The sequence below is a fragment of the Osmerus eperlanus genome, chromosome 14 (genome assembly GCF_963692335.1).
Source record: "Osmerus eperlanus chromosome 14, fOsmEpe2.1, whole genome shotgun sequence".
NCBI classification, from domain to species: domain Eukaryota; kingdom Metazoa; phylum Chordata; class Actinopteri; order Osmeriformes; family Osmeridae; genus Osmerus; species Osmerus eperlanus.
In genome coordinates this window covers 9,081,707-9,107,869 of record NC_085031.1, presented here as the reverse complement: position 1 = coordinate 9,107,869, position 26,163 = coordinate 9,081,707, and the positions used below count along the sequence as shown (strand labels likewise).

General features: G+C 41.2%; 3 protein-coding genes across 6 annotated transcripts; 1 reads left to right on the top strand and 2 right to left on the bottom strand.

Annotated features, from left to right (window-relative positions):
- Positions 1-10: 10 nt before the first annotated feature.
- Positions 11-9,105, bottom strand: LOC134033219 (probable E3 ubiquitin-protein ligase HERC3). Of its 4 annotated transcripts, none has more exons than XM_062477290.1 (23): positions 8,655-9,105; positions 8,411-8,522; positions 8,176-8,252; positions 7,154-7,375; positions 6,680-6,771; positions 6,408-6,538; positions 6,088-6,212; positions 5,885-5,958; positions 5,687-5,781; positions 4,818-4,877; positions 4,593-4,698; positions 4,250-4,448; positions 3,847-3,998; positions 3,626-3,751; positions 3,282-3,383; positions 2,987-3,151; positions 2,716-2,856; positions 2,328-2,491; positions 2,145-2,208; positions 1,435-1,505; positions 1,129-1,312; positions 902-1,004; positions 11-458 (listed from the first exon to the last, which is right to left on the bottom strand). In XM_062477290.1, exons 1-23 carry the CDS (start codon positions 8,878-8,880, stop codon positions 247-249), a joined length of 3,003 nt encoding a protein of 1,000 aa, XP_062333274.1. In that variant the 5' UTR covers positions 8,881-9,105; the 3' UTR covers positions 11-246. The 4 variants fall into 4 exon arrangements, with proteins under 4 accessions (XP_062333274.1, XP_062333276.1, XP_062333275.1 ...); XM_062477292.1 differs by having other exon boundaries at positions 5,687-5,769; XM_062477291.1 differs by having other exon boundaries at positions 4,593-4,695; positions 8,655-9,104.
- A 4,066-nt stretch (positions 9,106-13,171) lies between these two features.
- On the top strand, positions 13,172-15,816 carry si:ch211-145b13.6 (ecto-ADP-ribosyltransferase 4). Its single transcript, XM_062477372.1, has 4 exons — positions 13,172-13,347; positions 13,726-13,793; positions 14,100-14,782; positions 15,483-15,816. The coding sequence occupies exons 2-4, from the start codon at positions 13,749-13,751 to the stop codon at positions 15,589-15,591; spliced, it is 837 nt and encodes a 278-aa protein (XP_062333356.1). The 5' UTR covers positions 13,172-13,347; positions 13,726-13,748; the 3' UTR covers positions 15,592-15,816.
- Positions 15,817-16,542: 726 nt separating this feature from the next.
- LOC134033258 (neuromedin-K receptor-like) lies at positions 16,543-24,395 on the bottom strand. Its single transcript, XM_062477355.1, has 5 exons — positions 23,432-24,395; positions 22,913-23,101; positions 21,823-21,973; positions 18,854-19,050; positions 16,543-18,636 (listed from the first exon to the last, which is right to left on the bottom strand). The coding sequence occupies exons 1-5, from the start codon at positions 23,797-23,799 to the stop codon at positions 18,351-18,353; spliced, it is 1,191 nt and encodes a 396-aa protein (XP_062333339.1). The 5' UTR covers positions 23,800-24,395; the 3' UTR covers positions 16,543-18,350.
- Between the last annotated feature and the right edge of the window lie 1,768 nt (positions 24,396-26,163).

The following is a 26,163-nucleotide window of genomic DNA, read 5'->3' as shown; positions in this document are numbered from 1 at the left end:
AGAGCATTGAGACACGGGTAAGATAAGGGCTCATTTTTATTGCATTACATTCATTATGTCTCTAGATGGGTCTGAATGGATACAGAAATGTTTTAGCCATGCCTTGAAATTCCTTACAGGCACATACAATGAACCAGATATGATTATATCACAGGTGTATAGGAGCACAACTACAGCAAGTCACATGTTTAAAGCTGAGAAACAAAGACATAATGCCAGAATGTACTTGGGTGTTGTGGTGCAGGACTAGTCCCTCCAGAAGCCTCTGTTGTGACAGAGCGCCTCTATGAGTCTGGCCTGCAGTATCTCCTTGGAGCGGTACATGGGGAGCAGTAGTAGAGAGTGGCAGGTCAGAGCTTCTGGGAAATGGTGTTCGGAAGAGTTTGCTAGGTTTTGGACCCGCATTCGGATCTGGCCCATACCCAAGATGGGCACCCGAAGACAACCTGTAAGGAACACTGGCAAAGAGAGAGACAGATATGGCTACAATATGAAAAATATTCTGAACCTTTGTACAGTTTGTGGATCTGGAAAACGGTGCCGGTCAAAAGTTTGGAAACACCTAGTCTTTTATCATTTTTCAGACACATGTACCTATTGTTTATATGCAACAAAGTAGGTAATTTAACCGTGTCACCTTTAGCAATATTTGGAGAACTCATGTTATATATACATGTAAGTTAAATGCCTTACAGACCTTGATTGATTGAAATCTGGCATTAAAAAAAGAAAAATGGTGCATGTATCTATATTGATGAAAGGCTAGGTGTTTCCATACTTTTGACAGGCACCGTAGCTCTAAAGCAGCAACAAAGCTCTTCTGAATACACATTATTAATTAAACAATGTATAACTCATATTAAACTGAGTCAGAGTCATATTGCAGTCTTATTGTACTTACATAGGAAAGCTCTCTTTTTCTCTTCGGATAGTTCTTCAAACACCTCCCAAAATATAAAAATGGTTGGATGGACTGCATTGTACATTCCTTCGTAAACGGTGTTCTAAAATTGGGAGGAAAAAACATATACTCAACATTCTACACAGATCATAATTAGCATAGCTGACCATGACAGCATCATGAAACCTATAAATCTATTGCTTATCCCGCTTTAGAGGTATGAGGACCTGTTTGAGTTTCTCCCAATCGTAGTTCTCAGAGCCAACCATGACCGCTCTCAGTTCCTCAGGCCTGAAGAGCAAGGCTGCATCCTCTTCACACACAGTAAAGAAGCCACGCCGGAACTCTGCAAACACACCCTCCACTGATTTGTTGAAGACGAGGTTCACATAGGCCTCTGAAAACTCCATCCTGGCAATGGTAATGTATGGTATCCAGATATTTTTACCAAGAACAGAAAAAGTTATAATTTATCATTCTTTTGAGAATTTTACTTAAGCCTTATTTTGTGAGGTTCTTTTTCATAACCTTACTTGTTTTCACCTGTGACCAATTTCTCTGGTTCTTTGGAATCAAGTTCAACCCTTGTGTTGTCCCATATCACCTGTTATTGCGTATAAAGGAAACAATGAAGACTGTTTAGCGGTTATAGTTATTGTAAATAAGATAATGTTCCTGTTCATTTTTTTTTTTATAATAATCTGACTGGCAAAATCATCACAATTTGTATCGTCATTTCTTCATGAAAATATTTTTTTTCACAAAAACACCAAAATGTAATTACATAAATGGGATTACGCAGTGAGATTATGTAAATATATCAATTTAAATTATGCTGCTACTATTATGATACTATTTCAACCTACAGGCGTGGCCATACGTTTTGGTAATGACAAATGTTTGCAAAGTTTGCTGGTTCAGTATTTTAGGAAATGTTTTCACATGTCTCTATAGAATACAATAGGATACATTTAATATTTTTTGGGGGGGCAAACATTTTCAATATATGCAAATAGTCCCCCCTTTTACAGCAGTCAATCTGCTCTTAAAATCCAATCAGAATGATAGTGATTTCACCTGGCTAGAACTAGTTCACACGTTCCCCTGTGCTGATGATATGACTTACTGAAATTATGTTAGCAGTCATTTTATGCCAAGGCCCAGCAAGCTTTGCAAACACAAAATGTATGTCGCTCCCAATACTTTATGGCCACAGCTGTACAGTCACAATTACAATACTCACTGTGAATGTCATGTCCAAGTTTTCAACAACATCATCAGGGTAGTCTAGGATGTCCTTCAAAATCCTTTAAATACATCAAATATATCTAAAATTAGAGTTTAGTAATCAAGAGTTAAACATTTATTCCTACAGTATCTCTTCTAAATTACCAGTATTTGATAAGAGAGGACTTTGTTAACTTACTGTCCATCAGAGCTGAAGTCTATCAGATCCTCCAAGGAGGGCTTTCTGTTCAATAGCTTTTTAAAAAGGGCCAATGGGAAGGGCAGGTGTACAACCATGTTGCCGTGTAAGGCCAGCCCACAGAGAACCCCAAAAAAGAAGTACCTTTTCTCTTCTAGTATGGGCTGTTAATAAAAAAAAAATTATAAACTGCTAAATGTATTCACAAATAATAATAATTAAGTTAATTAATTCAAGTGACCTCAGTATATTATGTTGCTGCAGTCTGCAAGATCTTTCATGATATCAGGTAAGAAATGTTTGGAAGAGGGAGCTAATGATGACACAGAGGTGAAAGACAGACCATGAAACCCACTGTAGGCTATCTGTTCTGAAAGTGAGACCTTACCATCGCAGGAAACCAGGCCAGCGTTTTGGTGTGATTGTACATGAACATCTTAGAATCAGGGTCCAGCAGGCTATCTAACACGTGGAGGAAGAAGTCCCTTCTGTACACATCTGACAACTGTGAGTCGCCATCAAAATACACCTGAGAAAATTAAAGCGGTGCATAACATCTTTGTTAATCCACAATTCTATCATCCCTCCCTTCTGTTGGAGAGCCATAGACACCTCTTGTTTTAAGATTTTGTGCCGAGTAAATAATCAGGCGTATTTACTACAAGGTGCTTCTTGAAAATACTGGGATCTGCAACATTCAGTTCTCTGAAGGTGTCTTCAATGAGTGATGCTCTTCTCAGCCTCAACTCAAAATAGAGAGAGGAGGAAGGCTGGGGTATTCCAAAAGGCCACATCCCATTCTCATGGTTGGTTTCAAGTTGTCCCTGCAATCAATTCACACTATTTTAATCCTTCATATTTACCCATCAGTCCTCATACTGTATGACATCAGAGCTGTGATGGAGCATCTGGTCAAACAAAAGCCTTATATCCTGAGAAGCATGACTGACTTACCTGTGAGAGATAGGCAGCAACATTCAGAACCAATTGCTTGCTTTGCGGATTCATCACAAATGGGTAACGGCAAACGATGGGTAATGACATCCCATCCAATTTCTAAAAACAAAAACACAATATTTTAAAATCTGACAACCAAGATCTCTTATGTTCTCTACCATAAACACAATAATGAAGATTAATGTTGTTTTCGCTATCTCATCTATTACAGTATAGTACATTCTAATACAAATAGCTTGCTTGGTTCAATTTATCTGCCCTATTTTAATGTATGTATGTATGTTTGGATAAAAGCATCTGCTCAATGTGTACATTGTACAAATGTATTGTAAAATATTTACCTTCTTTTTTGACCACAAACGCCAACGTTTCACATCTTCCTGCAGGTATTGGAAACTGAATACAACGTCGTCCATACAAAAGGCACTGACTGGAATGTTAAGTGTCCCTCCAGCCTTCTGGGTTGCCTACAAAGTTGCAGAAAGAGAAATCCCAAACTGAAAATGACCCATCAATGGCATTCTGAGTAAAGGCGGTAGGAGTATTGGCTGTGTACACTGACTGTGAAGAGATGCTGGAGCACATCGAGAAGGTCTTTGACTCCTGTTCTGTGGGAAGTAATACTGAGGGTCCTCAGAATGAATGACAGGGTGTCCTTCCACATCTGTATCTGCTTGACCAGAGTAGATGGCTTCAGTGAAGACCACAAGTCTCCTACCATGTGGGTGGGTGGGAGGGGGGGGGATTTACTGTTTAATGCAGAAGCTAAATTCACAATAGAATGACAGATTATAACAATAAAGGGTCAATAGAAAGACATATATTAAAAATACAAGAAAATTGAAAAGAAAACTTGATTAACTCAACAAATTTGCTTTAGTATACATTTAAAACACTAAACAGAGATGTTTCCTCATAACCATCATGGCTGTAGACCATTTTAGGTCGATTGAGAATGACCTCACCCAGGATCTGGAGCTTGTTGGGGTGCAGTCTTAAGATGGCGGCCGCGACGGCCACAGTGAGCTCTATGTCTGTGACCTGGTTTGGCTTAACTGTGGCCCTTAGGAGCTCTGAGAGGACAAGGTACACTCTCAGGCTCTCCACACTAAAGGGGTTCTCATTCAGGGTAGGGAGCAGTGAGTGCAGGACCACAGTTTTAATCTAGAGGGAAGGGGGTTACAGTATGTCTAGATTTAATTGAGTTATCAACCACCAGAGTACAGGTCAGTTCAGGTAAACAAATAAATATTAAAGGCTGACTTGGATTACCATTAAACATCTAAGGTCATATTTTTCCCAAAATACCTCAGCCAACACTTTCTCCTTTTTCGCCAGCTTCTTCAAAACCTTTCTTGCAAGTGACAAGTCCAGGCCACTATATTTTGAAGAGGTTTGGTAGTGCTTGTTGCTGCTTATACAATCATAATAGAAATGAATCATCATGGAATGATAAAACAAATTGTTTTAAACAATACAATAAATAAAATGAAGAGTAAGATTGAATGGAAGAATGCAAGTAAGGACACTAACCTTCTGTCTAGGAAACTTTGATTTAGACAGGATGAAGAGGAGAACATTGCCTTGATTTCCCTGAAAAGATTGCATTAATTTAAATGTAGTTGACACATTAAATTATGTTATTATATACTGTACATATATGAGAGATAGTGACAGTATTAGGGCAGGAAATGTAGGAGAGAGACAGGGGAGGACATACTGGAAATGACCATGGTCCCTGGATATTGAATCCAGGCCCCTGCAGAAAGGCTTAAAGGTCCCATGACATGAAAACTTCACTTTAGGAGGTTATTTAACATTAATATGAGTTCCCCTAGCCTGCCTTTGGTCCCCCAGTGGCTAGAAATTTCAAAAGGTATTCCTGGGTATTCTTCTCCGCCTTTGAGAAAATGAGAGCTCAAACGCTCGGTTTTGAAGTTTACATCCCCTTTCTCTGCTTTGCCCGCACAGAGAATTTGGACCACCAATGAAAAAACGAGCTACGACCGTGTGAGCGCGACATTGGTTTTCCCTCGAGACATCATGGCTTGCAAAAGACCGAAACATGGCAGTTAGCCCCGCCTCTTTCTTCCTCACAGCATTTAAAGCTACAGAAACAGCGCGTCCTGAGGAAAACTCATTGTGGGACTGCTCATAGTGCCTGTAATTCTGCACCAAGGCTGAATTTCAGGAAATAGACTTCAGATACAGTATTAGTGGACCACTAAGGCCTATATAAAGCATCTAAAAACAGCATGTCATGGGATCTTTAACTTATGCAATACGCACTCTACCAGGTGAGCAACCCGTCACCTCAAAACACTGATAAGTTTCTGTTTGAGTGTTGGTTGTTCATTTTCTATAGCATGAATAGTTATTTTGAGTTTTTAAATGGCTCTTACTTCTGTATTCTTTTCCAAGATTTTGTGTCACATTTAGAGATCCATTCGTCGACCCTTCCGTCAACCAATGTTTTCTGTCTCACCTTAATTACACCCTTTATATTTAAGCAACATTTGATTATAATGTACATTACGAAGCAGCAATAATGATCTGGTATACCAAATATTGTTGACAATTTTTATTTCTATTTTTAATACCTGTGCAGAAGTGGTCATTGCAAATGAATGGTTTCCTCCTGCAAATATACGTTTGATTTTCTGGTCATCACTCTCTGAAAAGTAAAATAATTGTCAGTAGATTGATGCATTATCATTATGCTATTGGTATCAAAATCAGGTGGTGCTCTGGAAGTCGTAGTTTTAACAGTTAATAAAGTTTAGATTCTACCAAAAATGCATACCCTGTGATATCTGTACTGGCAAAGGCACAGACTGGTCAGTCAGGATTCCATTTCCAAGCTGCCCGTGCTCTCCATGTCCAAAAGAATATACCTTGGCGGAGCCCACAAATGCCAGCGTGTGATGTCTAATGTTGCACAGAAGTAACAAAGCTAAAGTGAAACCCCTGTGGTATTATAATGTATTGATATAATCCAACATTAGAGGTCAGATTTTTCTCACTACATTGCTCACTCTGTGCGGCATGTTCTAAACACTGTAATATAAATGTTATGACTCAGTGCTTGGTATTATAAAGGATCATGTAAGGAGTGTTGCGTACCTTCCACAAGCTACCTGAGTGACCTTTGACCCCCAGAGTTCTGCCACAACCCGAGGTCGGTGTTCATCTGTCTGAGTGTTGTGACCCAGCTGCCCATACCGACCGCCACCAAATGTGAACACCACACCTCCCTATGGGCAGAGAAAATACTACTTAGATTATGATTAACTATATCTTGCAATTGAAATTATGTTGTTGGGGGATATAAATACATACTGAATTTGTTTCAAATAGTGCAGAAGGGGGGGGGGGGGGGTCTCAGAGAATACAACCTTTGTCAAAATGACAGTATGATCTTTTCCACAAGAGATGGAAACTGTCTTCTTTCTGTCAAGCAATGTGACAGGAGTTGGGACATGTCTGTCTAGAAAGTAACACAAACAGATTTTCTGTCAGGCAAAAAATGACTTAACGTTTCTATTAACAATATTCACGGCAGATGCTACATGACCAAAAAGTATGCAGACACCTGACCAGCATCTGCAAGGAAGGTCTAATCACCAAACTCCAATCTCTCTTATGTTTTTGTGGCTGAATGGAAGCAAATTCCACATCAATGTCTATTGAAAGGCTGGCCCAGAAAGGTGAAGGCAATTCTAGAAACCAATCCATATTAATGCCCATGATTTTGGAATGTTCACATTCAGTGAGGTGTCCACATACTATTGGCCATGTATGTGTGTATGACCTCTACACACTCACTGCAAACAGAGTGTGAGAAGTAATCATTGTCATGTCAATACTACCAGTGGTGTCCCCTAGCCCCAGCTGGCCACAGCTGTTCCTGCCCCAGGTGAACACAGCTCCAGAAACTGAGAGGGCGATGCAGTGGTCCCCCCCACTGGTGACCTGGATCAGGGGAAGTCCTGACAAAGAGTGCAGGACCTGGGGGGGGCGGTGTCCATCTGTACCCAGGTCCAAACCCAGCTGGCCAAAAGTGTTCATTCCCCATGTAAATACCTGCCCATCTAAAGAGGAGTGAGACGTTAGCAACTATTCTCACCATTACACAAGTATTCCTATGACCACATTTTTTGTGGTAAATATCATACTATTATACCAGGAATCTCTGTGTGTGTCTGTTGCTTGATTATCTTGCGAATCTGGCACTGTGTGAAGTTGACATGTAGCAATTGTATGGCTCTGGACCCAAGGACATGCAGTGAAGTGTGTGAAGTTTGAATTAATTTTTGCTTTTGCGAAAAATAAATAGGCATGTAGATGCATTGTATCAAGGGATGCAGCCATGGATTTCAATAAACCCTCATCCAATCAAAAAGTACCCTTAGTCTCAGCTCCCAATGGTAATTGAAAAGGCTGCTCAACATTAACACGGGTATAGTTATTTCTTGCAAGCGCAAATTGGTCATCCAAACATTCACACACAACACAGTATGAAGATTAAATGTGGTAGGTGTATTGCTGGGCCTACTTGCTGGACAATTTTTCAATTGGCAATTCAAAAGAAAATTGGGCATACTGTCACTAACCAACATTTTTATCACTAGCTGCATCACGGGCATGGGCATCATGGGTAAGACTATCAAACTATAATTCCAGGAATCTGTGTGTGTGTGTTTGTGTGTCACTGAATCAACTAACCATTGTTGTAATCACCTGCCACACCATGGACACGAGCACTACACTAGTAATTTAAATGCATTATACCAAACTAGAAATGTTGAATGAATTGAGGCAGGGTGTATGTGAGTAATATTTGTAGGCCTACATTGATGGGTCTCCAATAAAATTATAGTATATTCTTTACCTTGTGTGAGGACAATTGAATGCTGGTCCCCACATGCAACTTGATTCACTTGAGTGTTGCACAGTTCCTTTAGAGGCCTGAAGAAGACAGAATACAGGCAGCGAAGTGTGGTGCCACACCATTTAAGTGAATATGGATTTACAGTATCTATAGTGTAATCTGTATTCATTTAAATGGTGAGTAGGCTATTATATAGTATAAAGGACTTGCCTCTCAGACTCACAAACATACTGACCTGACAATGTTAGATGAGTCCATGATTAGAACCTTGCCTTCCTCAGACAGTAAAACAGCAAAATCGTCACCACAACTCACTGCATGAATCTTCTCCTCACAGTTCACACTCCCTAAGGATAGATAGGCCTACAATGTCAATTACCTACCTTTTTTCAGGGACACACTATCATTTTCATCAACATATACAGTATTTACATAGCATGATAGAGTATCTAGATGAAGGCAAAAAAACGTAAGCCTACTCAATTTTCCTGTGGACCTTCTTCCATCTTGGTCCTCTCGAATCCGAACAATCGACGCTTTTCCATCAGTCCTGACGAACGCGACCACGCTTTGACCTGCGGAGAGGTCCCTAACATCTGATCTTAAATTTGTGAAATTAATAAAATGATTCTGATTGATTGGATTTGAACCATCCAACTTCCTTAAACCGAAGCCATAATTAGTGTCTTCTCCCCATGAAAACATAATTTAAAGTCTATTCAAAATATTGAAGTAGGTGCACTGTTCAGTTTCCACAGTCTGAATGAGCTCTGAAGATAACTGCCTATATATTTCCGCATTTAAAGACAGCAACAAAGCAAGAAACGAAAATGAACCTTGATTAGGCTATGGTTTACTGGGAACAGAAACTCAAACACAATCAACCGGTTTTGTGCACGACAAACATAAGGTGTGAGCAGCACTGTTGAGGGCAGTTACTATCTGTTTTGTTGACAGACCTAGAATGCTCAGAAAATGAAAGTGATTCTTAGTGTCGGTGTGTGTGTGTGTGTGTGTGTGTGTGTGTGTGTGTGCGTGTGTGTGTTGAAGATAAGGAAGTCGTGGATGGAGAGGGGATTGCTTATATAAATGTTTATAGCTTACTGCTGTAAATTGGTTAATTATTAATTGTATGTATATGTGGAAACGACAAGTTATGTTCTAGCCTACATAGACAAGATAAGCCGATATGGTAGTGGCCAAAAAGTGAGTCTAACTAAACCTTCTTGGGGAAATACGGCCGCGGTGGATGTAGGTGGTATTGCATTTCCGATTTGCTACCCGACTCGTCCGGTCGTTTTTATTCTATAACCTAACTCCAGTCAACATTTCCAAAACTATCTCCCCCAATAATTGTTGTTCGATTCTCGAACGTGGCTCATACTAGCTTTTTCATAGAATAGTTTTTCCATATTTTTGCTAAGTTTGAAACCAATCCTAAATGGGTAAACTAGCATCGAGAGCTAGGAGCCCCTTACTTTTTTTTTTTATGTCGGCCACCAGAAAATGAACGAATCACTCTGAGACTACTCGTTACTCCCGAGTCTTATTATACATTATGTGTAACTGTTTGCAATGGTTTAACTTAAGGGTACACAGTTGTCTATCAAAAGGGTATCTCCACCCCCCTCCTTAAAATCCTGTGACTTTTCTCAATTGCTCAATAGCAAAAGACCTATGTAAACTGACCTGTATTTTCTATTTATCATGTCATCCTACTTTAATATACTGAATTGGCCCATGTCGGTCTGTAGAGTAGTCTAACAGTTCAGAGAGCTCAAAATGAGCAACTGTTGTTGCAGTTCATTCAGATTTTGCACTAGTTCTATAGTCTAACTATGCAGTAATATGAATTCATGTCTATCTATCAAGTCTTGATAAAGAAAGACCACTGGGAAGATAGTACACAAAGTTCAGCTTTGCTGATCCCTTTCCAATAGGGAAAAGGTGGTAGAAAATGTTAAGAAGCGAAATATTTGTCAGATAAACTTGTTTTCGTCACCCATATTGTAATCAAACCTGTTTTCTTTATCATCGTACAACCAGTCTTGACTATTACATTACTTACTATTCATGTATCATATCATAATGCAAACCAGTAACTTAATCTGTGTCTTAAACTTCCATATTGTCCTGTCTATCTACGGTGTGATCCAAGCTGCTGTGACGTTTGGACATTGACACCTCTTATTCAGCTTTCTGGATCACTTCATACCAGTCTGAGCAGAGCACAGGGACTGCAGCATTTACATTAGCTTACATTTACATGTGTTCGTTTAGGAGATGCTTTTTTTCAGTCTTCTAGTAATAGGCTGTTGAGACACCGTTTCTCTGTCATGGGTGTTTCTATGAAACACCACATTCTGATTATCATCATGAGCATGGTGGTGAGTAGAAGGGATCCTTTGCATGTATGCATTTTTGTCTCATTTTATTATAGCTAAAACAAATGCCACAGAAACAAACAAATCAGCCTGAAGGGAATACAATAGCATTATTAAGATATACATTCATAAGTTGGAATCACCAATGATTGCTACATTGTGTAAGCATGCACCATGTTTTTGTAAAGGACGTGTGATTCATGTGCGCTATCCCTTTCCCACTTGTGTCAGGCTGGTAGAGTAACCAAGGCTCAAACAACAGCCTTGCACTCTGCTACTCAAGCAGGCATGACAATGGAGCTGAACTCATTTGATGACCAGTATCTCAACTGTGGAGAGGGAATGCTTCAGAAAGTTCTGGAACCAGGAGGATTGCTGGAAAAAGAACTGCAAGCAGACTCGGATTACTTGGAAGCTTGGAAAGATGGGAAAAGGTGTAGTAAGCAGATACCAGGAGCCCAAGAGGAGCACAGTATTGCACTTGCAGTTTTCACAAGCAACTTTATCTTCTATTATAAATTCAATGCCGAAGTAAGGACCAAAGGAGCTAATGCTGACATTTATAAAAGTGACTTTCGCTACAAATCTCTGCACTTTCTATTGACAGATGCCCTTAGAATGCTGAATAAGACAAACGGCTGTTTCAACGTCATAAGTGGATCTCACACCAACTTTAAAATGACAAAAGTGAACTCAGTTGTACGTTTGGGTGCCTACCACTGGGCAGGTGCTTTCATGGAAGGCTTTTGCACCACTGAGTTCAAGATGGTGTCATGTCAAGCAACTGATGTGAATGATTATTCTTGTCTAAGAGACATTGAGATGATAATCCCTCCATATGAGAAATTTAAGGTAACCAATGTGGAAATTCTCACACACGAAGAAAGGACATCCATCACTTTGAAACCTATCATAGGAAAGTATCAGAGACATGAATGTTCATATCTAAGGTAATGTAGTACCAATACATGATCAAACTTTCTAAAACAGATTTGCACTGTTTGTAGCCTACTTTCTCATGCAAACCTTTTTTTTTCTTCAGGCCTGAGAGGCTAACTGGTTCCTCCAACTCTTTGCCAAATGATGGGGCTATGCTGTTGCTGCTGATGTCCTGTCTATTGAGTCTCTAAACACACTTGCAGCTGACATGAACACCGTAGCAATGTGTAAACTAAATAAAACAAAAAATACATAGTTACATACATTAATCTGTCTTCTTTGCACTTGAAAGTTGCGTGCTGTTTTTCAGCTGTGTTGTAATCTGAGAGCCTGTAATGAAACGATGGGTGGAGTTTGTCATGAGAGAGTTGCTTCACCTGTACAAGGAGCAGAGGGACATCATCCAATTGTTTGTTCATCAAAACAATGCAGGTCCTCTGAATGATAAAAACAGTGCAGTGGTATTGTTTGTGGTGACAAACGGATTTACAATGGATGTACAGATGAGGAGCATCTGAAATGTCCCTCTTTCAAAGCCTCATGGATCAAAACATGTCATAGTAGTAGTTGAGAGTATGAGTTTTTTTGTGTTACCTGAATAGCCTGATTCAAAATAGAAGAAACAGAAACCTCAAGGTTTTTTATGACAATGATGGGGTAAGACTATTCAACAAAAAACCTATATACATTGATAAACATGACATAAACAATTGATAATGTAGGACACAGCAGACAATTGTAGGCTAAATTCATTTGCATGAATATACATTTGCATTAATGTACAAAATCAATAGCAATTTGTTCATAAGAATAAGTTATTGCTTTTATGATGCATACATTTTTTTGAAGATGTGGAGGTTGAACAAGTTTCAATTGTGATCTGAGAAATGTAGGTATGAAAGCAACTGAGAAAAACTGCACCCAGATCACTTTAAGATTAAGATGGATTTCATTGTGGGAATTTATATTAGTCATCCATGTGTACACAACATTGTGCAGCTCTGACATTCACCATCTACATTTTCCCATCCTGTTATCCTTTAAATTGAATAATCAGTGGTCAGAGATTTGTCCTTTGGGTACTCTGCCAAAAACTATAATCTGGTAAAACACACATTTCTTCTCCCATCATGACTCATCACCCAATATTTGTTGTTCTGTGTTACCCCTAGAGGGTAGTCAATCATCAGAAATTCCTCAGGGGACACCTTGTGATTCAACACTAATGATTATCATATTGTTATTGAGCAACAGTATTTTGATATACACATTTTAAATACAAAATATTATTTTCTTTGTCTGTAAAAATTAGTGTTCCATGTAATACATTTAAGGATGTTGGGTTTAAATAAAATGGAAATGAAGCTGGAGCATGGTTTTTAATAAATTAGTCCTTGTGATATGCCCTCACTAATCATCACAATCATCATAATCAGTTTTCTAACACTCAAAAGAGTTTTCCTTAAAAGTGAAGTACTGTCTGTGATTCTAACCGACTCAACAGTACTTAGCTCCTGAGGTATGCAACACTGATGTTGCAAAAGTCTGCCAAAGACAATGTTGAGAAAATCCCACTGTGCCTGTAAAATAATCCTGAATGCACAAATCACCATAGACAGCCAGATCTTAGGTTAGCAAAACTGGTCAACACCAAGCTCATGGAAAAAAACACTATGTTATTTCCTTCAGGAGAAGAAAAATGATTGTGTTGCCAAGATAAGGGGCTTGGTTTCCTGCACAAGAGAGTGAAGAGGAAAATAGGGTGAACAGCTCATGAAGCCTGCAGGAAACTCTGATTCACTTTCTTGTTCCGAGTGATTTCATTAACAGCACTACAACATTTCCAACGGTATGTTTTTAAATCTGGATATTCTTTCTTTTCCTCTCAAACGATTTGCAGTCCAAAGTTTTCAGAACTGTGTTACTGTATCTCATCTGGGTCAGGATTGTCTAGAGAGGGAGTCGTTTCAGGGGTAAAACAATCTATTTTCCATCAAAGTAATACTATCCTGCTCCTCTCTTATTGATCCTTCTAGAGAAGACGTACACAGGCCATTTCAATTTCTGGATATAGTTTGTTTGGTTTGTATACTCTATGTGTGTGTGTGTGTGTGTGTGTGTGTGTGTGTGTGTGTGTGTGAATTACCAAGGGATTGGGTGAATGTGTGTTGCACTCACACTCTGAATGGATTTTAACTGTTTTTAATATTGTCTTATTCCAAAACAGAAAAGTACGACATTGCTGGCAAAATGAGTGAACTGACTCTTGTATTTTTCCTGATTGCTACACTTAAGGTAAAGTAACAACTTTCACATGGGATTATAAGGCTTTTGGGAAAAAAAGTTAAACAATTATATATATGTAGTAGATATAATGTATATATTGTTTTTAAGAATACTGCTCACGTAAGATTTGAATTTCTTTATTAGGAATTAAGATTTAGATCCTCCTACACAGAATTCCAATGTATTGTACCTGTACTTGTACAAGGTACTTGTACCTGTGTTACAAATAACAAAAAAATACACTGATGGTACCACAGAAAACCCAGGGTGTATAGTTTGCTAAAGTAAATATGTCTACATTCCAAACCTCAACAGATGATTGAGTCTAAAGATCTGGACATGGCACCCAATGCAGTGGACGACCAGTATAAAAACTGCCGGGACGAGATGTTCCAGGTAGTTATCAGGGAGTTGTTGGAACGGGAGCTTGCCACCACTGAGCTCAGCTCAGCCTGGCAACAAGAAGCCTGTAAAGCACCAATACCAGGAGGAGATGAAATGCACACCAAAGCGTTGGCGATTTATGGACACAATAAAAGCTTCCGTGACAGTTTCACAAAGGGAGTTGAGACTCTGGGTGGAAATGCCAATGTCTACATCAAGGACTTCCAGTTCAAGTCTTTTCACTTCCTGCTAATGGATTCCTTCCAGGTTTTGAAACCCAGAAAGTGCCAGACTTTATTTCATGGATCTGAGACGGTGTACACAGCAGGCGTAGGGTCAAAGGTCAGATTCGGCAGCTTTGTCTCTGCCGAAGAAAATCTTTCTAATGTAGTTGAAGAGTCTGAAACCGTTTTTAAGATCACCACCTGCTCGGCCATTGACCTGTATAAGAGCGCATGTCAGCCAAGTGATGTTGGCTCCTGGCTGCTGTCTCCAGCAGAAGTGTTCCAGGTAGAGGAGGTGAAGAAGCATACTGAGGACGATAACAGCTACACTTTGATTGTCTTGAGCAGTTTAAAGAATGAAAGCAACCATGACTGTCAATACTTTCCAAGGTAAGGCTGTCACCAGTATTGTGGAAGAAATTGTTCGTATTTATTGCCCTAGTGACTAAGGCCCCTTTAGAGCGAAAGTGGCTGAGGCCTTAATGCCACATTTCCTGTCTATTCTCTTACCATCTTTGTCCAAGAATGACGGAATGTGTTTTATGTCTGTCTACACTGGAACAGTGTCACTATAAGTTCAGCTTCTGAGTTTTAAGTATTAGACAATCAACTGATTGGAAAGACAGTAATACCCCCCGAGACAAGAATAATGACCAACTCAGACACACAGAGGTATTTGCAAGTCTCTCTAAGGCGTGAAGGCTTTTATAGTGAATACAGAAAATTAAGATTAAATTAAATTGTCTGGTGTTCAACCGCCAGACAATCGTGGAAACGACAGCTACAGTATTTTAAAACAATCTTCCATTATAAGAAGTCTTAGAATCTAGGCTGATGTAAAGTGTAGTGGTTCTCTCAACCCCCAGACTAGTCTCCCCCTGGGCCATGAAAGGCTGTCCTTCAGCCTAAAGTATATATTTGAGATAATAATAGCAATAGTGGTTTCACTGATTGTGATCAACATAAGCACATAGGAAATCTTTGATTTCTCCCACAGTATACACTGTGGTTAGCTGCATGTATGATGATGTTACAGAATGTTTACCGTTTCAAAAACAATGTATCCTTTTGTACGTCTCCTCCCTCTCAGACCTACTACAGTTCCAAGCTCCACTCCGCAATGGCTAACCAGCAAAGCGTTCCACCTGATGGCTTTGTCTCTTTCTGCCTCCCTGAGTATTGCATCTTACCAAGCCTGACCACAGAGAGAGAAAGGAAAAAAGAGAGAGAAATACATAGATAAAGCTTCCCTGTGTTCATAAATAAATAAATATTTTGCCTCAGCCTTCACCTGCATTCATCCATGTTCCTCCTCATGCTAGCAGTGGAGACATTCAATTACTAAAGTAAACAGGAAGTTACATTTGTGTAACACCTTACGTTGTTTGTCTGCAGAATAAATGTCATGGCTTACCCATCAAGAAGTGTACATTATCTCTTTAAGACACATTAAGTTGAAATTTGGTACTACCATATACAGCATCATTCAACTAGGTCTTTATGTAAGTGGGAATCTGTGTTTGTGGTTGTGTGAGAGAAAGAAACAGAGGCAGTGAGAGAAAACATGAGTGAGACAGCAAGAGAGACATACACAGTGAGTGTGAGAAAGAGTTGAAACAACAGGCCAAAGAAGGATAAGAGAGAGAGACAGAGAGAGAGGAAGCTTCGCTTACTGGCATGTCCCACAGGAAGGGAATGGAAAGTATGCAGTGGGAGGGCTGTACCAACTCTTCAACATGTTTATTAGACTAACTTCATAACTGCTGGCCTGGCAGCACTACCTAAGGATAAGGATATAATTGTAGAAGGTAGAATGTCTCCACAATTAGTGGATCATTTAATCTCCTATTACTGACAAAAGAGGCTTGTTTAATTACATATGCACCATTATGGTTAACATACTGAACTACACTTACTAATGTAAATAACATGTTATCACAATATTTGTATACAATTCAAGAAATCATGTTCTGTTAGAATCACATTGTTGTAAAAAGACACATATAACAGAGTTTATATTTCGTCTGGTAAACTGATTGGTTACCAGACGTATATCCTGGTTAAGAGCCAGGATATATCTCTTTAACATAAGGTGTTATGCACCAGCCTACGGTGATGTTCAGGCAAGTTTGTGATCACCCAAGCCTTGACAGGATTTGAGCCAAAGTTTATTAAGAAGAATTAAGGCAAGCACTCACATGTACTATATAAGTCTAAAGGTAGGCTATTCAACATGCCCTTACCCACCCCACATTTTCAGCACACAGCCTCATAATGGCCAGAGTAGAAAAATTAAGGATTGTTTCAATAAAAGAACATTTGTTGAACATTATTTGTACAAGAAAAAGCCAGACAATCACATATTTTGAATCCACAAAAGCCAACTAGCAATACAAACAAATCTAAATCTAGCAGGTCAATACATGAACACATACCTAACAGCTCAGTATTTAACCTAAAAAAACTGAAAGTAAAACACAAGTTATTGGAACAAAAACATATTGGAAACCCCCCCAAAAGTATTTGCATTTACGTAATTGATGGACAAATGTGCAGTTAGCTAAAAACACTGGGTGTATGCTTTATACAAAATAGGTTATAGATGTAAGAGAGTGAGAGGAGGGGATGAGGGGGCGAGTTGACCAAGTGATTGACACTGGAGAGTTGGAGAACATGACACAGTCATGTTTAATGAGAAGCCAGGCCCTTGCATAATCTCTTTGCGCAATATAAAAAAGCTTTTATATTGTGGTTAATACCTCAACACTGTCATAATCCTTTTATACTGTACAGTAATGCACTGTTATTTTCATCCTTATGGAATGCACAATGGTGTATATGTATGTGCGCATGTTTAGGCACATGCACTGAAGCAGATCACAGTTTATGTACACTTTAAATGCACCTCTCAATGAATACAGAATAAATAATAAATAACAACCAGATAGCATCCAATTATGCCATTTACCAATCTGGTATCACAAGCACAAAAAGGTGTGATACCAGGTTACATTTACAGGTCCTTACTCACACACAAGAAAATGAGTCTGTGTTCTCAGAAAAGTGACACTTTTGTGACAATATTATTGTTACAGCTTCAAATAATTTAAATTCAGCTGAAAGATAATTTCTAGCCTGCCTACCAATAACAGAAACAACGGACATGATGTTTCTTTTTGGTCTTTTTGTCAATTCTTTTTCATTTGTGAGGAGATGCCATGTTCTTTCACTTCAGGAAATTGCTGATGGACGTTAAGGCATTTAATATATTTTCAGTCCGGTGCCTCGAGGTTAAAGTCCACCCCAGGACGCACAGTCGGCATTGTTGTCAATCAGTCCAGCAGCCAATGATCAGCCAAAATAAACAGATTTACAGTATGACGTTCATGATCCACATAAGGAACCTTGTAATTCTTCCTTCTAACTGAATGTTCTAGAAAAGATGACTCTGTCTCTGACTCTGTACTGACTAGGGAGAGATTCTTATGTGGGTCTGATGCAGTACACCTGCCATAGCCAAAACAATACCTGTGGATATATGGAAGTTAAAGGCATCATCGTTTATTACATTCGTATGCACTTACTGTAACAAACCGCTTAAGTCGATATCATCACTACTAATTAGAATCAATACTTATGCAAACTAGGTTTTAAAGATCCGCAGAGACACATTGTGAGTTTGTACAGAAGAAGAGACTGGTTAAGATTCAGTAACACACAGACAATCTCTAGTACTAATAGTTGAATCAAAGCGCTGTGTTCTTTAGACGTGATTCGGAAACATAATACGACCAACACTAACGATTACAGCACAGTAGAGGGCAGTAAAGATCCTGCAACTACCACCATGGTGTTAACACTGAATCCACTGGTCCACAGACCCAGTGTTGATCTCTCTCTAACCTTGCCCCCAGTATTGACCTCTCCCCAAGTGTTAACCTCTGAACTCGTCCGTCTCTCAGGAGAACTGCTCCTTTGGATCCTCGGGGTTGCTGTACAGGCTAGATCTGACCACGGTTGGGTCAGAGCATTCAGCAGCGGCGGCCTCTCCATTGGTGTGGGAGGCAGGGCTCTTCTTCTTCTTGCTACGGTGGCTGCTGATACTGGTCTCCATACGCGACAGCGTGCACATGCTGCTCTGGTTGCCAGGGCGGAGTCGGGTCATCTGCAGCTCCAGGTCGTCGTAACTGGACACGTGCACGAACGGGCACCAGCGGAATGCTCGCTTGAAGCCCGCCCGGAACCTGGGACCCAAACGGAGACAAACTCTTCCATGGGTTGTCACAAAATCAAATGCGAGAAGATGAGTGAATAAAAAACACTGATTTCTTTATTATCCCGGTACTGTATCACAGATGTAGACATGGTCAACTGAAACTATGTTGACATGCAGAATGCGAAACTTTGCTTTAGTCGCTTTATATCAGTGTGTGTGTGTGTGTGTGTGTGTGTTTAGCCTACCTGCTATTCAGACAGCAGTAGATGATGGGGTTGTACATGGTGGAGCTCATGGCCAGCCACAGCACTGACAGGTACACCTGCTGGATGAACTTCCACCTGTTCAGGTACTTGATGAGGCCCGTCACGATGAAGTAGACGTGGTACGGCAGCCAACAGAGGGCGAAGGTCACCACCACGATGATCATCATCTTCACCACCTACCACAGAATGAGTGAAATGTGTGTAATATGTGTGCTTGTTTGTGAGAGAGTTGAGAAGATACATTTAGAGGGAAACAAACAGGTGAAGAACATTGCTTCCCCAATTGGTCCTCTAAAATTAACATGAGCTGAAGACAAAGAGGGACCTGTGGACACACACACACACACTCATGCACACAGCCACACTGCCTATGATGACACCTCTCACACTACCAAAATAGCTGCCCTCCCCCTGCCAGTCAAAACTCAAATGCAGTCTGGATTTTAAAACCAGAATACAAATGGAAAGAAAAGCTGAAAAAATAACCATCAAGTAGAAAGGCAGAAATGGTCAGTGACACATCACCCAGAGAGCATGTTCCTTTATGAGTAATGCAGTGCACAAGACAGGTTTTCAGATAAAAAGATAATTCTACAGATGGTTGGTGACTATCACCAACAGCGTGCGACACACTGTCGTCACACGCTGTGTATCACAGCCTCGCATTGTCTTAGGCCAGGTCTGTGTGGGGTTGAAAGTACTTGAGACCAATGTGGGCAACGTCAACCTTTCAGTTGTCAGGTGGCTATTTTAAGTCTCTCTGTAACACCATTAACAATATATTTTTAGGACAGGAACCATAGCTTTTTCTTTAATACATATACTGTATTTGTGTGTTAAAAACCGCAATCACAAACTGTCCTTCAGATAACCCATGAAGGCTAAATTGCACCCACAACACATACATGCCAACTATAACCATTCTTAAAATGCTTCCAAAACACACACTAGAATCACTACAGAATTATAAGACACTGAGCCGTTCCTCTACCAGACACATTCATGTGATAAGAAACCAATATCACTTTAGGACAATGAGACCTTCATCTCCAGGATCCAGTGCTTTCAGAGAGACAGCAATGGGCTGATTGCATCTTTAAGTCCCCAAAGATCCCCACAAAATCTTCCAATCTCTCCCCTAGCAGCAATGTGCTGTATTGTTGTGGCCAATGACACATACTCGTATTCCTTCTCAGGTCTTGTTGTCTACGAGTTCTGAATATGTAATGGTGGTTTGGGGTTTTGAGATTTCACTTACAAAGATCGTTTTTTTTCTGTGAGGAAGGTTTCTTTTTATCTCTGGAGAGGGCCCATTAACCATCTGCTGTTCCCACTTCATCATGCCTGAACTGCCAGTGAACAAGTGACCCTGTGGATTTGGCCGTGATTGCCGTCTGTCGATCCAATTGTCCCTCTAAACACCTGATTAGAAATTACACTGATTGTTTTCTGGCGAGTCGCAGGGAGCAGCCATTCAAAAGCATGATCTGGGACTAGAAAGTGAACCATGGTCACCTGAAAAACCTTCTTCATAGCGCCTTCAAGGTGTGAGGTTTCACCTGCATGCAACAGGAGGGAATCTAACTGCCATACAGGAATCCAAACATCTAACCATTAAACCAAAGAGCAACTCCTGGACTGGACTGGGGGGAGGCAGTGTGCACAATGACTAGCAGGGCCACTTTATAAAAGGACTGTTATTACTAGCAGTCCTTTCAGAATCCCAACCAATATAGCAGACTAGCAATTTAGAAAAAATACGCAATACCACTTTCCTGCCCGGAACATTCCACCCACCTCCAGGATGGACTCCTTCCTTCATAGTGATATATTTAGTGTGCATCAAAGTGAAGGAAACTGCCAGGTTTGTGTGGATGACACATCTGGCTCTAATGAGACAAGAGAGCAGTGCATGATGGTTAGCTCTCGCCCCCTCGTCTGACAAAGGCCGACACAAAGAGAAGGAAAGGTGGGCCGCTGACGAGGCCTCCACAGCTGCTCATCAGGTGTGATGATGGCGGGCTGGTGAGGAGCTTGTGTGGGGCTCGGGGGCAGACAGATGAGGCTCTGTTATCAACCTCCACCAGCTGTGTCACACCTGAGAGAGGTGACCATTACTTGGTAATAAAGACCTCTCATCTCCAACCCGGGAGACCATTTATTTCATGATGAGCTGTCCCTTGGATTGTTTAAACTCTTTCCTATGAAATAATGCTGATTGTCTCCAGAACTAAAATGATTTCTCTGGAAAATGAACTAAATTAAACAGGCACCCACAGTGGAATGTAAAACAAACCAGGATGACCTTTTTGGAGGTTTCTTTAACAATACATCAGAAACGTTTTGACTGTGATCCAAGAAGTATCAAAACATCTTAAAATGGGGTTGATGTTTCAGATGTTCTGTCCATTCTCATGTGCACACACACATGACTGCATCTGCAATACCTTATCACCATATTCAAGTATCAAACTATCTAAATCTCCTGAACGCAGGAGACCTGCTGTAATCAGGTCAGAGAATAATCTGAATGAATCTGAGCTTTCAATAAGGACCTCCCCTGGCACCGTAGATAGGTGTTCCCAAATAATCCCAGAGAGCACCCTGTGGTCTCAGGCATTTATGATGATGATATTTGCTTTGTTAATCCTACAGATTAAAAGATAGATGTTGATCATGCGAGTTGTGAAGGATTTAATCCCCACATAACCTGACTGAGTTTGTGGTTCCCATGGCTGAATATGCACCATGACCGTTATGACATAATGCATTTTATGATTCACTAGAATTCGTTTTTTACTCTAAAACCATTTCTTTCGCTTTCAATTGGGGCATCACTGGACAGACATACAATGAATCAAACTAAATAAAAATACAATGTTCCCTAGATGGTTGCGGGATTAAAATAAATCAAAGATGAGGTCACATGGTGTGTAGTGGTGTCGCACCTTCCTCTTGGCTCTGAGCTGTCCGTGGTAGTTGTCTGAAGAGTCCCCAGGGATCTCTCCTCCCCACAAGGTCACGCCCACGATGGTGTAGGTGATGCCCATCACCACTAGGGGCAGCAGGTACACCAGCACCATCACGATGATGTGGTACCTGCACACAAACAGTAAGTATGGTCAGTGTATTTCCATTGGCATAGGATTAACATTCTTGACAGCAAATCTGATATCAGTAGGGCCTATACTTCCCCACCTGGACACAATGAGGTGAGATATCATAAACACCCACGATTACATTTACATTTAGTCATTTATCCATGCTCTTATGCTCTTATCCAGAGCGACTTACAGTAAGTACAGGGACATTCCCCCCGAGGCAAGTAGGGTGAAGTGCCTTGCCCAAGGACACAACATCAATTGACGCGGACAGGAATCGAACCAACAACCTTCTGTTTAATAGCCCGACTCCCTAACCGCTCAGCCATATGAAGCTTGCGCAAGTTCAGTCAGGCAAGACCAATCCCTGCACTCGGGCTTAATCGTAGTGTACACTACTCATTCCCCCCGCTAAGAACGCCCGACCTTCCCCCGTTCTCTGGTCGGGCGGTCACTGGGGCTCAGGTCGATTAGCGCTCCCACCTATCGTCACATGATCCGTGCCTTTAAATATGGTTCTCTCCCTGTGTAGTTTGTTCATGCTATCAAGTGCGCGACCCTCCACCACCCCGTCACCACCAGGTTCCGTCTCAGTCTTCGGCTCGATTGGTCGTCGGCTTCCGCCACCGCCATCAGTGTCTGGACTCCGTGGGGGATTCTTCTTCGGGCGTTGGGCAGGCGCCCGTTGATCTATATAATTCCTCGTGGGGTTCAAGCTCCAAACACCATAGTACATTTATTATTATGTAATAAACTTCTTTCACTCATCCCAGGTCTCTCCTGATTGAACTGACCCAACACCCATTTATTACTGGGGTGATGGTGATCATTTCACAATCTGCTATTCATTTATAATGAAGTGCTTTTGAACAGGCGTGTGTTGGTGCGTGTGTGTCTGCATGTGTGTGTGCTTGTATTGGTGTGTGTACCCCCTCACATGAAGGAGTCGTCCGCGGGTCGAGGCCAGGCCACGTAGCAGATGGTCCTGCGAGGCATCCTGCGGAGGGTGGAGTAGAAGCAGAGAGGGAAGGCCAGGGCCACAGCCAGAGCCCAGATACACACGATCACCACCTTGGTGGCAGTGGCCGACAGGCGAGGCTTCAAGGGATGGATGATGGCCATGTACCTGAGTTCACAGGGTTTAGATGTCAGAAGATCAGAGATCAACACTGGGGATCAGCTCTGGCTGGTTTTCTAGTTCTGTCACCAGATATCTTTTCACCAAACAACTCAGAAGGGATTGGCTGTACTCTCACTCACTTGTGCAAGAGTCAGTCTAAGAGTGACTGGAGCCAGCATACTTATACATCATCCAGGGTCATGTGGAAATCGTAATATGAATGATCTCTAAGACTATGTGCGTTACTATGGCTCAATCATAACAATGATCAGTTTACACACTTATGATAACATAGGCCTATGTATTCATTGTACTTGTTTAGTGTCCCCAACTCACCTGTCGTAAGCAATTGCTGTCATCGAGTAGATACTTGCGAAGACTGCGGTGACAGGGAAGAAGTTGTGGAACTTGCAGTAGGCTTCACCAAAGTACCACTCGCCATGGGCAGCATAAATAAAATTTATTAGAGTGTTAAACGCAGCCATCGAAGCGTCAGAGAAAGCCAAGTTGAGCAGGAAATAGTTCGTCACGGTTCTCATCCGCTTGTGAGCTAATATGATCCAGATCACAATTAAGTTTCCAAAAACCGCCACGGCTAGCACGGAGCTGTATGCTACTGACCATAACGCAATACGCCACGGGGGTTGAACGAATTGATTCGTTAAATTCCTTGTTGTGTTGGATCCGTTGTGTGTCGCCTCCATTATTCACGTGTTTTCAATCAAATAGCCTATTCAAATGCAGTCGATGTGGAAGCAACAAGTCCCATTGGTACAAACCCCCAAAATACGCACTGGGACGCAAATACGGGTTAAGTCATTCAATGTCTCCGTTGCTATTTTATGTTCAGAACTGAACATCATATGTTGTTGATATGCTTTCAACAAATGTTGTTGTCTACGTAGAGTGTCAAATTACGCATGATGCCAGTTTACGCAAAACCCCGGAGCGCACGTTACCGTCGATACGTGTACAGAAAACCTATTATATTAAAAATAATTTAATCTTGAAGTCAATAAACGGAGCTGCTGAGTCCTGGTCTACATCCAAACAATGGTATAGTCTGGTGGTTGTCAGCCTTGTGCCATCAGTCACGCGGCTCCCCACCCCAGCATCTATCGCACTTCCTCTCTCTCCGCGTTTTAATATATACAGAATTAATGTATGAGTCGAAGGGAGTCTCACCAGGTTTGTCGTCCCCACAAATGAGATGTTAGCATATGGCCAGCTCAGAGTTTGGTGCCGGTTGAGGGGACTTTAACGACGTGCGTAATCGTGATTGACTGCAAGCAGTGGCACCTAATAGTAGTCTGTTGCCACAGTTGTCGAATGAGCCCCCATTTCTGTTTGGACGGAATTACGTGGATTCACCCAAGACTCTTGTCACATTCTCCTAAATAAATAATGAATAAATTCCCTTGGCAAATGTACAGCTGTATACAAACGCATGCTAATAAATATGCAACGGTCTGATAGTCTCAAAAAACCCACAATAGCTATTTTTGCTGGAGGCTCATCCTCTAGTCTTTACTTTTAGACAGTTTAAGACACCATCCGGGTTAGGTGTCGCTTGATTCCATAAATGTACAACTTAAGTGAAGATTCAAAAAATGAAAATACTGTGTTATGGTAAAGACCCATGGATTTCAATATAAGTACACACAATGAACATTCAGAAATCTTATTGACCACTTGTGTGATCGAGACCATTTTCAGCCGAAAAACAGATCACCGAAACTCACTAGTCACCATTTCCATGTGTGCTATATGAGTCACTGAGATAGACTGTAGAGCATGGGGGCAGGTGTGATAAAGCCATTTCCTCTCACCCTGGGCTAAACCATTGATGTTACCCACAGGTGTCTGTCACAGAGCCTTTCCCAATTATCCTGCTCTCCTCCTGGTGGGCTCCTATGCCAATTACCAGGGATTAGCGATGGTGTTCCCATTTGAAGGAGCTCTGTGGTAAAGCCTGTGCCCGTGTGGATAGGTCAATTAAGTGGCTTTGTACACGGGCACCCAGCTGTGTGGAAATGAAGAACTGGGTGTGAAAGTTCAACTTTTCCTATCTGAGAAGGGCACGGAGGTGAAGGTGTTTTGCTATGTGACCTTTTCTGACGATCAAGCACACCCTTGTGGAGAAACAATTTAGATGACGGGGTCCACAAATACACACACACACACAAATACAGCGTAGGTACAGATGCACACATAAACAAACACACATAGACTTAACACATACAATACCCTGGTACACATGCATATATCGAGTGTTAACAAACACCCACTCTCTCTCTCTCTCTCTCTCTCTCTCTCTCTCTCTCTCTCTCTCTCTCTCTCTCTCTCTCTCTCTCTCTCTCTCTCTCTCTCTCTGTGTGTGTCTCTTTCTCACAAAACACAATTGAGACACAGACAGTTTTGTGAGGTAGAACTGTTTCGAGGTATTCTTCCTTCTTAGAAGGTCAGGCAGACCGTGTCCTCTCAACAGGGCGTTCATAATTAGTCTGCCCACCCCCGCACCTGAACCACTCCTTGTTTGAAAGGGTGGGATGTCACTTAAACTGTCTGGCCCCCACATGAATACACCTTTAAAGGTTATAAGTCATTAAAAAAGTAAATGGCCAACCTTTAAGACACTATTAGTGTGCTTCAGGCCTATTAGTCCCCCTATCTTCTATGTATAATTTAGGAGTAACTTTCGCAGGGGGAGGAACGGCTGGTTCACTGTTTGTAATAGGCTCTGTCATCTTTCTTGTGGGCTCTGTCATCTTTCAAGATTGGACACTCTGGCGACAGATGGCAGCTCAGCCAGGAGATGAATGGCTTTGGGTGTGTGTGAGTGTGTGTGTGTGTGTGTGTACACGTGTGATTTTCCATGGAACACAGTGATTTGGCACAATGTTAAATCAGTCCTCAGAACTGAATGTGTTTGAAGCGTGGGGCTGAGCTGCAGGGTGAATGAGAGGGTAACTGCCCTCCTTGGAGGCAAAAAGAGCTGAAATTGGATGCCCCTTAGAGGACGGTGTGACCTGAGCTGCTTTGTGTTCAAAGGCCTTGCTGATTGAAAA

Bases quoted from the DNA above. Each gene is read 5' to 3' on its own strand.
- LOC134033219 (XM_062477290.1), bottom strand. From the start codon at position 8,880: ATGTTTTCATGGGGAGAAGACACTAATTATGGCTTCGGTTTAAGGAAG. The intron at 8,253-8,410 runs GTCAGTATGTTT...TGTCTTCTTCAG, and splicing joins GACTCATCTAACATTGTCAG to GCCTCTAAAGGAACTGTGCA. The intron at 4,449-4,592 runs GTATTTTGGGAA...CCTTCCCTCTAG, and splicing joins AGGAGAAAGTGTTGGCTGAG to ATTAAAACTGTGGTCCTGCA.
- si:ch211-145b13.6 (XM_062477372.1), top strand. From the start codon at position 13,749: ATGAGTGAACTGACTCTTGTATTTTTCCTGATTGCTACACTTAAG. The intron at 13,794-14,099 runs GTAAAGTAACAA...AAACCTCAACAG, and splicing joins TCCTGATTGCTACACTTAAG to ATGATTGAGTCTAAAGATCT. The intron at 14,783-15,482 runs GTAAGGCTGTCA...CCTCCCTCTCAG, and splicing joins GACTGTCAATACTTTCCAAG to ACCTACTACAGTTCCAAGCT.
- LOC134033258 (XM_062477355.1), bottom strand. From the start codon at position 23,799: ATGGAGGCGACACACAACGGATCCAACACAACAAGGAATTTAACGAAT. The intron at 21,974-22,912 runs GTGAGGGGGTAC...GTTTGTGTGCAG, and splicing joins CCCGCGGACGACTCCTTCAT to GTACCACATCATCGTGATGG. The intron at 18,637-18,853 runs GTAGGCTAAACA...TTTGGGTCCCAG, and splicing joins TACTGCTGTCTGAATAGCAG to GTTCCGGGCGGGCTTCAAGC.